Source organism: Neolamprologus brichardi, chromosome 9 (genome assembly GCF_056152115.1).
Source record: "Neolamprologus brichardi isolate AB-2024 chromosome 9, ASM5615211v1, whole genome shotgun sequence".
NCBI classification, from domain to species: Eukaryota; Metazoa; Chordata; class Actinopteri; order Cichliformes; family Cichlidae; genus Neolamprologus; species Neolamprologus brichardi.
Window position 1 is genome coordinate 8,854,337 of NC_142112.1, and position 11,736 is coordinate 8,866,072.

At 39.5% G+C, this 11,736-nt stretch overlaps 1 protein-coding gene across 1 annotated transcript; it reads right to left on the reverse strand.

Moving 5' to 3' along the window:
* Positions 1-3,162: 3,162 nt before the first annotated feature.
* Positions 3,163-8,503, reverse strand: LOC148101170 (contactin-6-like). Its single transcript, XM_087845701.1, has 3 exons — positions 7,795-8,503; positions 4,650-5,206; positions 3,163-3,180 (listed from the first exon to the last, which is right to left on the reverse strand). The coding sequence occupies exons 1-3, from the start codon at positions 8,501-8,503 to the stop codon at positions 3,163-3,165; spliced, it is 1,284 nt and encodes a 427-aa protein (XP_087701827.1).
* Between the last annotated feature and the right edge of the window lie 3,233 nt (positions 8,504-11,736).

An 11,736-nucleotide genomic window follows, 5' to 3' on the forward strand; every position in this document is an offset into this window, starting at 1 on the left:
ATTCTTAGTTTTCTTGTATTTTGTTCCTTATGCCGTGGTTCCTAGGTTCTGTTAAAGATGTTCCTTATTTGATTACCCCCTGTGTGCCCCTCTGTGTATCTGTGAGCCCTCGTTTCCCCTCGTGTTTCATTTGATGTTTTCCCCAGCCCGTTATGTCTGTGCTCTCTCCTCCTGTCTGCACCTCTGTGTACTTCCTGTTTTACTTTGACAGTCTCCCGTCAGTGTGGTTTACTCCTGCCATGTCTCGTTATGTTTATCTGTGTCAGCTGTGTTCCCCGTGTGCTTCCACTTCCCTCGTTAACTCTCTGTGTATTTATGTGCATGTCTCCCTCAGTTCGGTGTCGCGTCGTCAATGTCTCCTCCCCGAACCTGTGTGGCTTTCTGTGTTCCCTCGGTCTTTTGTTAGTATTCCCGGTTTAATTCTGTTTCGTGTTAAGGCCTGCAATAAAGCAGTGATTTTGAGTTCAGTTCCTGTCTCCGTGAGTTTTGCGTTTGAGTCCTCCTCTGCCTCCACACAGCCAGTTCATGACAGCTACATTCTTTAGGGCTATGCCTGGAACAGTCTGCCTGTTGCTTTTATATTAAAGAATTTTTGAACAATAATTGAAAAAAAAAGAAATTCTCCACGTCATTATGTGGGCTGCAAGTAGGGTGACATGGGCCGCGAGATTGAGACACCGCCATTAGAGCCTCTTAATGCGTGTTTTTTTGGGGGTTCTGTCGGCATGGAATTACCAAAAACAGAGAGGGCATAGCCGAACATATGAAACAGGAAAAGACGGCCGTGTAATCCCTTTATTTCAAAAAAGTAACTGTATTCTGAATACCACCATTTTAAATGGTAACTGTAACGGAATACAGTTACTCATATTTTCTATTTTAATACGTAACTTCGGTACATGTATTCTGTTACTCCCCAACACTGAAAATAAATAAAAGAACATTGAAGTTCTTGAGATGTTCAGTGCAATAACACACAAGCTAATCCAAAAGTTAACAGCTCACATCATGACTTATGACCTCAAAGTCTGCCTGGATCTAAATGAGGGAACCATGCGACCTCATCAGTACAGGGCCTGCTGCAGCACACAAACTAATTTATATCTATACACACACAAATATATATAGATATAAAAATATAAATTTGTTTTATTTATTTATTTATTTTTAATTACCTCTTCATCTGCTTTCAGCTGCACAAACTCAAGTCTCACATATCAGTGACAAACCACAGTTGTGCTGTTGGAGCATCCACAGCCTCTGTGTGAGTGCACTGCAACATCATGACATGAAGAACACTGGACACTTGAACCCGCTTTCAGTCTAACTTTAACTTTTTATCGCCAATAGACAAGTTGGCAAAATGTAACACTCAGAACATGGAGTCAACAAATAATACTAAAATGTTTAATTATTACTACATTACCTTTGACTAAAACTCTTGTTTGCGAGCAGCTTATTGATCTTGATAAAGACGTGCTGCTTACTTGTGTAAAAACAGTGAAATATAAAAAGTGTTTACTAATTTGTACCAACGTGAGAGAGAAATGGATCTGAAACCACTGAAACCAGAGTGTTTGCAGACACACAGATAATGAAGACATGCTGCTCGGAAATGCTAGATACAGATAAAAATGGAGTGTGTGTGTGTGTGTGTGTGTGTGTCTGTGTGTGTGTGTGTGTGTGTGTGTCTGTGTGTGTCTGTGTGTGTGTGTGTATTGAGCCAAGATTGCCTAACTGCCTTCGTCTTCCTCCCATTAGGGCCTACATGGATGACATGACCATCATTACAACAACAGAACCATGTACTAGGCCAAGGGCGTAGATTTGGCATGGACAGAGGGGGCATGGCCCCACCAATAATTTGATTTCTTCAAGTAAAGAAAAACAAACGCGATAGAAAGAAAAAAACAATCTGTCAACGTCTCGTTCAACCAGCGGTGAAGAAAGATTTAAATTACGTTCTCTACCTCATGTGACAAATATGGCCAATGTGATTGGCTGTGCCTTTCAGGGAGCTCTGTTTAGTTTTAGCAGCAGCAAGCCTGCACTGTGAGGACCTGCAAGTAGGAGAGGAGGACGGGAGCAAAAAGGAAGAACCTGGATATAAGAAAGTGTTTTTCAAAGAAACCTGGAAGTCACTTAAAGCCAAGTTCACTCATAAAATGTGCCGGTCATAATAACGTTACAGGCTATGCTGGGCTTTGGCCCACATCAGTCTAAAATTGTATGCAACCATGAATAACGTGTTTTGGAAACTAACTGCACAACAGGCAGCACTATTAGTTCTCTCAGTCTCAGAGCAGCATTTCTAATTTTGATTGAAACTGTCAGAGAAAACGGAGCCTCGAGCAGCCAGGATATTAATACTAAAATGTTTAATTATTACTACATTACCTTTGACTAAAACTCTTGTTTGCGAGCAGCTTATTGATCTTGATAAAGACGTGCTGCTTACTTGTGTAAAAACAGTGAAATATAAGAAGTGTTTACTAATTTGTACCAACGTGAGAGAGAAATGGATCTGAAACCACTGAAACCAGAGTGTTTGCAGACACACAGATAATGAAGACATGCTGCTCGGAAATGCTAGATACAGATAAAAATGGAGTGTGTGTGTGTGTGTGTGTGTGTGTGTGTGTGTGTGTGTGTGTGTGTGTGTGTGTGTCTAACTGCCTCAGTAATTATGGACCTTATAGTCCTTACAAACACTGTTTCACTAACTTCAGTAAACATTTTACATACATATGTCCCACCGTGAACGCAGCGGTGCACGAGCCACTGCAGTGGAGCTCACGTACAGCTTTGTGCTTCAGACTGTTATCACACACAAACAATCAATGCAGGAGAAATAGCGCGTGCACGTGGTAGATGCCATCATTTACACAGTGCTTCATGCAGTTGTGATAACAAGACTGTTTGACTGATGCAGGAGAAGATTGTTGATTTATGTATCTGTGCATTTTCAGATTTTTGTGTTCCAGCTGTTGTATGTTTGTTTTTTCTTACAGGTGCAGCAGTTGGTGATTGTGCATTTCTATTTGGACTCTATTCTTTTATTACATCTTGCACTACGACCCCCATGCACCAATGCCGTGCACCGGGTGTGGTAGGCCTTTGTGTTGCTCAGTGAACGGAGTTGATTCAGCACAGTCCTCCAAGCTATGTGCAGTAAACGTACTATCGTCAAGTAAGAAGATTTTAAAAAATAACGCTAAAAAAATTCATAGTTTTTCATTAAAACATTTTAATTAATTAAAATAAAATATTAAAAAAAACACCAAAATTTAAACTCTACCACCACCAAAAACAAAAAATAAAAATAATAATAAATGATGATAACATGTATTTATTATGTTGCTCTTTGTTTGATTTCTCTTCTGTTTTTTTTCTCCATACAGGTGATCCAGGTGTTTGTTTTTCTTTTTGTTCCTTCCCCCCTTTCTCATCATCTCTTCTGCCCTCTGTTTTTCTTTCTCTCCCTCTCTTTCTTTCCTTCTTTCCTTCTCCCTGTCCTATCCCCCAGTCATGTCTGTCCCGTCTGTAACAACCGATAATAAAATAAAATAAATACACAATTATAATAAAGGTCAATCAAATGGACCAACATGGCATCTTTCTTGGCCTTCAAACAACAATTCTGATGGCTAAAGATCCAAATGGGACAGGCAAAAAAATAAATAAATGATGATAACCATGTGCAGCTCCTCTCGTCTTCCATTTTTCCATGATATGTTTCACTCTACATCAGACACGTGTTAAAGTGTGTTGGCTGCATATTAAGTTCAAAGTGCTGATGAGCTCTGATCCAGTTGACTGATATACTCTGCTCTACATCCTGCACTGAAATATGAGGATTGTGTGTTTATTAAAATTGAAAATCATCATGGAGTCATTGACAGAAGAGCATCAACGTTCAGCCTGTTAAATTAGATTTAGATATTTTTATTTCAGAAATGATTCCTAACAAAAATGGAGAATATAAAAACACAATCAAAGCAGTAACGTCCATATTATGAAGTGTTTGCTGTATCAGACAATCATGTTTATTCACAACAATGAAAACAATATAGTGCAGATGAACATGGTGCTGTAATGAATCTGCTCTTAAACACAATAACAAAATACATTTTCCAAGAGAGATGATAATGATTCACATCAGAGTGAAGAACGAATACATTTACAACTGGTTTCTAACATTTATTATAGATCGAACTGATCACTGATAGAAACAGAAGAATATTCAAAATGATACTCTGAGAGATACATGAATGAGATATGGATAAACATCAAATCACATAAAACAAAAAAGCACATAATCATTATAACTGAAATAAAATATGAGCAGAAATAAACAAGAATTAAGTCGAAAGATAGAAAAAGGCAAAATGTTTAAAATATATAATCATATAAGAGACTGAACCGTCCAGTCAGGTCACAGATTCATATCTACAATAATATTTTTGTTTGTTTTTGTTTTGATTTCTTCACTTCTATGTATTATTATTATTATTATTATTATTATTATTATTATTATTATTATTATTATTATTGTTATTATGAGCATATTAAGTGTGTGTCTGAGCTGAAAGCTGCTCTCCTCTCCTGGTTTTCTGTATCACACAGACCACAACAACACAAAGCATCACCTGCAGACTGCTGAGCAGTATCCACCTGACTCTGTAGAAGGTCGAGTAAACCCCAAAGGGCTCTCTGTAGATCAGAACAAATGTTTCTGCTGACACACACTCTAACTCTAAATTAAAACCTGCACACACATACTCTCCTGCATCTTCCAGTGAGACATTAGAGATTATCAGGCTGTCATCGGAACAAGTGATTCTATTGTCCCTGCAGAACTTAACATCGTACAAAATGTTACCTTCTGTTTGAATCAACTTAGTGAACATAAAGAACGAAGGACTATTTTTCCAATCATCAGAGCATCTCATAGTGACTTCATCTCCCTCTGAGAAAACCTTTACTGCAGGTGGACCAAATTTAGGGCACACCACAAGCTCGTACGCATGTTTTACTTTTTCACCTTCACAGTAGTAGGTACCTGAATCCTTTAACATTAGTGATGGAAGTACCAGCGAGAAGTTTCGACCAATTTCTTGAGCAGTTTTGTAGGAAATTGATTTCTTCATCCAAACTGGGGGCTGGTCATGAATGGGGTCCATGAAGGGACACTCCAGCACAGCTGGAGTGTTTAAGAATATAATCCAGCCGCTGTTATCATCGTCAATGCCCTGTACCAACACAGAGCAGAGCAGCTATCTGAACGCTACCCCAACAGAGGTCGATTATCTTGTTAATAATTTCACCTCCTCACTACGTACGACTCTGGATACTGTAGCTCCAGTGAAAACTAAGGTCTCTAATCAGAAGTACATGACCCCGTGGTATAATTCTCAAACACGTACCCTCAAGCAGACGACTCGTAATCTGGAGAGGAAATGGCGTGTCACAAATTTAGAGGATCATCATTTAGCCTGGAGAAATAGTTTGTTGCTTTATAAGAAAGCCCTCCGCAAAGCCAGAACAGCTTACTATTCGTCACTGATTGAAGAAAATAAGAACAACCCCAGGTTTCTCTTCAGCACTGTAGCCAGGCTGACAAAAAGCCAGAGCTCTTTTGAGCCAACCATCCCTTTAACGTTAACTAGTGATGACTTCATGAACTTCTTCACAAATAAAATTTTTATCATTAGAGAAAAAATTACCAATAATCATCCCACAGATGTAATATTATCTACAGCTACTTGTAGTTCCATTGATGTTAAGTTAGACTCTTTTTTTCCAATCGATCTTTCTGAGTTAACGTCAATAATTACTTCCTCCAAACCATCAACGTGTCTTTTAGACCCCATTCCTACAAAACTGCTCAAAGAAGTTCTGCCATTGATTAATTCTTCGATCTTATATATGATCAACCTATCTCTAATAATCGGCTATGTACCACAGGCCTTCAAGGTGGCTGCAGTTAAACCTTTACTCAAAAAGCCATCTCTAGACCCAGCAGTCTTAGCTAATTATAGGCCAATCTCCAACCTTCCTTTCATATCAAAAATCCTTGAAAGAGTAGTTGTCAAACAGCTAACAGATCATCTGCAGAGGAATGGTTTATTTGAAGAGTTTCAGTCAGGTTTCAGAGCTCATCACAGCACAGAAACAGCTTTAGTGAAGGTTACAAATGATCTTCTTATGGCCTCTGACAGTGGACTCATCTCTGTGCTTGTCCTTCTTGACCTTAGTGCAGCATTCGATACTGTTGACCATAATATTCTATTAGAGCGATTAGAACATGCTGTAGGTATTACAGGTATTGCACTGCAGTGGTTTGTATCATATCTATCTAATAGACTCCAATTTGTGCATGTAAATGGAGAGTCCTCTTCACACACTGAGGTTAATTATGGAGTTCCACAGGGTTCAGTGCTAGGACCAATTCTGTTTACATTATACATGCTTCCCCTAGGCAGCATCATTAGAAGACATAGCATACATTTTCACTGCTATGCAGATGACACCCAGCTCTATCTGTCCATGAAGCCAGATAACACACACCAATTAGTTAAACTGCAGGAATGTCTTAAAGACATAAAAACTTGGATGGCCACTAACTTTCTGCTTCTCAACTCAGATAAAACTGAGGTCATTGTACTCGGCGCTGAAAAGCTTAGAAATATGGTATCTAACCAGATTCTTACTCTGGATGGCATTACCTTGGCCTCCAGTAACACTGTGAGGAACCTTGGAGTCATTTTTGACCAGGATATGTCCTTCAACGCACATATTAAACAAATATGTAAGACTGCGTTCTTCCATTTGCGCAACATCTCTAAAATTAGAAATATCCTGTCTCAGAGTGACGCTGAAAAACTAGTTCATGCATTTATTACTTCCAGGCTGGACTACTGCAATTCATTATTATCAGGATGTCCAAAAAACTCACTGAAAAGCCTTCAGTTAATCCAAAATGCTGCAGCAAGAGTACTGACAGGGACTAGAAAGAGAGAGCATATTTCTCCTGTTTTGGCTTCCCTTCATTGGCTTCCTGTTAAATCCAGAATTGAATTCAAAATCCTGCTCCTCACATACAAGGTCTTAAATAATCAGGCCCCATCTTATCTTAATGACCTTGTAGTACCATATCACCCTATTAGAGCACTTCGCTCTCGCTCTGCAGGCCTACTTGTTGTTCCTAGAGTATTTAAAAGTAGAATGGGAGGGAGAGCCTTCAGTTTTCAGGCCCCTCTTCTGTGGAACCAGCTTCCAGTTTGGATTCGGGAGACAGACACTATCTCTACTTTTAAGATTAGGCTTAAAACTTTCCTTTTTGCTAAAGCATATAGTTAGGGCTGGACCAGGTGACCCTGAATCCTCCCTTAGTTATGCTGCAATAGATGTAGGCTGCCGGGGGATTCCCATGATGCATTGAGTTTTTCCTTTCCAGTCACCTTTCTCACTCACTATGTATTAACAGACCTCTCTGTATTGAATCGTATCTGTTATTAATCTCTGTCTCTCTTCCACAGCATGTCTTTATCCTGTCTTCCTTCTCTCACCCCAACCGGTCGCAGCAGATGGCCGCCCCTCCCTGAGCCTGGTTCTGCCGGAGGTTTCTTCCTGTTAAAAGGGAGTTTTTCCTTCCCACTGTCGCCAAAGTGCTTGCTCATAGGGGGTCATATGATTGTTGGGCTTTTCTCTGTATCTATGAAGCGCCTTGAGGCGACATTTGTTGTGATTTGGCGCTATATAAATAAAATTGAATTGAATTGAATTGAGCTGTGTCTCCCTCTGAAGCATAACGTAGCTTTATTTCTTTGGTCAAATGTACAGAGTAAGTGCTCACACACTGCTGTTGGTTCATCACCAGGCAGGTGTAAAAAGTTTGTTGTTCATTGAAGACATGAAGAAGTGATGTGTTTTTCACCTCCAGGAAACTTTCTTGGACTTTATTCACCTTCAAAATTATTCTGTCTTCGAAAATACTCAGCATTCCTGGTCGCCACTTACTGTCATGTCTGATCCAACGCACCGTCAGATTCTCACCTGCTCCTTTACATTGTATGTCTACAGTGGCATCAGGACTTGTGATAGATTCTTCCTCCCTTACTGTCTTGCACACAGTCAGGCTGATGTTTCTCTCGTATGTCATGTTGCCCTGAGTCCAGCACACTTCTTGGTACAGTCCAGAGTCTGAGTGGGTCAGGCTCTTTAGAGTAAATGAAGGAGAACCATGAAATGTCTCAGGAAATGAGAGTCGTCCTGTCAGGTCTTCATGTACTGTGAAGTTTCTGTTCCAGGTGTCAGAGATGTTCCACAGGACCAGAGTATCTTCACCAACACATCTGGAGGTGATGCAGGAGCTGTTTTGTTTTGGGAGCTTGAACTGTAAAGACTCTCCTTCTTCTTTTATGGCGATAAATTCTTCTGCATGAATGTTGCTGATGAGAGTGAACAGCAGGGAGAAGCAGAGCTGTGCGACTGCAGCCATCCTGCTCAGAGGTCTCGTGGTGAGTGTCGTACAAGCACTGACACTGCTCGCTTCAAGAGCTTCCTGTTTGTGGTTGGAGGAGGAACGCCACTTCTTTATCACATCATCAAGGAACACTTTGAAGCATTTGGCTCGATATCATGCCGTATATCTGCTTTCACTCTTCACAGGCCAAAGTGTGGACACGTTTTTTTTATACTTCGTTGCATGGGTCCAGGGGTATCAAACATGTGGTCTGGAGCACAGAACCGGCCAGTCACAGTGTCCAATCTGAACCATTACAAGTGAGATCATGTCAGCTTTACCACACAGCCATGAATATTATGAAAATGTAAAAGTCCTTTCTAAACTATTTTTTCACAAAGACAACTAAAAAATGTTGTTTCTTATGTGATCCTTCATAAAACATCACATATTTTCCAACATAATTCAGGGTTTGGTTTGGTCTAAGTAAGCAGAGAAGTCCAGGCATCCAGTTTCCATGCAGATGTTTACATGAAGCTCATCATCTGATGATGAAACTTACTTTGTACCCAAGCAGCCCAACCAGAAATTGAAAGTGTACATGCATCAAGGGACGGAGCGCATCCCGTCAATAGGTCCAAAGTGCAATCGAGGCTAATCCCATGATCTTCTTATTTTCTTGTAGACCGAAGTTGAAAATCTGGCAGTATTTATTTTTGTGATTTTTTTCCACTCTCAGCTGTCCTTCTCCTGTATTTGGGCCTGTTTGTTAATTTATTTCAATCATGTAAACAATATACACGTACATTTAGCAAAGAAAATCTGAGAAAAAATACTATACAAAATAAAGTTAATACATTTCAATATTGCTTCTGTTCTGATTCAGTTACATGTCGAAAGGGAGAGGGAAGAAGTACACACTTATTTAATCCCACCCCTTTGCCATAAGTTATCAGTCAATATTTAGTCAGCTTCCTTACTGATATAATCTGTAATAAAAATAGTGAACAGATTTCTGATATAATATATACTATACTATCACATCATGAAGTTTTCTAAATAGAGACATTCACTTAATTTCAACATTTTCCCTTTTCTTTATAGCTCAAGAAGATCATATCTTTATAACTCTTTTTAAACTGTTTTATGTTTGGATATTGCTTCAATTTCATATTCAAACTGTTCCACAGCTTCACTCCATGCACAGAAACACAAAAGCTTTTTCCTGTTGTACGTACCTTCCCTGTTTTGAGTTACAAAAACCCCTTAAATTATAACTTACTCTGAATATAATCTGGCAGTTCTTTATTTTTTGGTTTGAATATAATTTGCGCTGTTTGGAATTTCACTAGATCAGCAAATTTCAATATTTCAGACTGCAAAAATAGTGAGTTTGCATGTTCCCTGTAACCTGCATTGTGGATGATTCGAACTGCTTTTTTTTGTTGAAGAGTAAAAAGTGAAAGTAATGTGGTTTAATAGTTGTTGCCCCAGACCTCTGCACAAAAGCTTAAGTATGGTGAAACCAGTGAACAGTAGAGAATATGAAGTGATGTCCCGTGTGATACCTGCTTTGCCTTGTTTAGTATTGCAATGCTTCGTGATACTTTGGAATGAATATATCTTACGTGAGCACTCCAGTCTTTCATCTATTATTACCCCCAGAAATTTATTTTCCCTGACTCTTTCAATATCAACACCATTTAGTTTAATCTTAGCATTGTATTTAAAGTACTATTTCCAAATAACATAATTTTAGTTTTATTCAAATTTAATGATAATTTGTTTTTATCAAGCCAGAACTTCACTTTACTTATTTTATTAGTCATATCATCCAATAAATTCTGCAGATCATCACCAGAGCAGAAGATGTTTGTATCGTCAGCAAGGAGAGCCATTTTTAATACCTTGGACACTTTACAGATGTTGTTAATGTTTAAGTTGAAGAATTTTGGGCCCAAAACTGAGCCTTGGGGTACACCACAAGCAATGTCCATACATAAGGAGCAACCACCATTTAATTTCACAAACTGCTTACTTAAATAATTCAGGACCCAATTTAAAACTACCCCTCTGACACCATAACGTTCCAGTTTTCTTATTAATATATTATGATCTATAGTGTCAAATGCCTTTGTCAAGTCTTTGAATAACCCATCCACATATTGCTTTTTGTCTATGGAATTTGTGATGTATTCTATTGAATTCTGCTTGATCCGTACTCTCAGTGAGTAGTTTATGTTTATCTATAAATTTTTCCAGTTGGTTGTTAAACAGTTTTTCAAGAATTTCTGAGAATTGAGGTAGTAAAGAGACCGGCCTGCAGTTTATGAAATGGTGTTTGTTGCCAGATTTGTATAGAGGTATAACTTTTGCTATTTTTATTCTGTCTGGAAATCAACTAGTTTGAAATGATAAATTACAGATGTACGTAAACGGTTTTATAATATCCTTACTATATCTTTTAACCACTATCATATCAATATCAATTGGGTTCCGGCTTGAGTGAACGCTGGTGTGCCTGGCTGAGCTACTCACCGGTACATTTTTGATTATTTAGATTATTTGGATTCAGATTTGAATGAACAGGGACATTCACGCTCAGGACCAGATTGATCTCTGCCAGGGATTGATTTGCAACGCTTGTCCTCAACATCTGCTATTTCAGCTGAATGTGCTCTGACGTCTTCTTCTCAGTGAGCTGCACTAGCTTAACTGTTTGAGCTATTTTAGCCTACCTGTTCGTCGCTCCGGCTGGCTCGGCTCCTTTTCCTCCACATAATCGAAGATGTGGCCCAAGATGTTTCTGAGCTGGTCGGCACTATTATGGATTCTCCTGACGCTCGTCTACCATCCTATGGCTGGTCTGCTCCGCTATACAGCCGCTGAGCTCCTGCACCTTCGCAGCAGCTGTCGCTCCCGTCGCCGGCGGAGCTCCACTACCACCCAGACATCACTTTCCAGCCTCGCCGGAGATACATCCATCGTGGGTCCCGCAGGATTTTCCATAACTCCAATGGAACTAAATCGTTTTGGTCTGCTACTTGCCGCCCTCGCAGGAACCCTGATCGGGTTGTCAACCACCAGTCTCTAGCCCACCTGCCCAGGGCGCCGACCGCGATTAGCAAAAAAGAAAATACTCAGTTTCGGTCTTCTAAACATTCGCTCACTGACAAATAAGGGGCCTCTCATCCAAGACCTCCTATCTGACCTTAAGTTTGACTTTTTCTGCTAAACTGAAACCTGGCAACAACCTGATGACTTTTCTC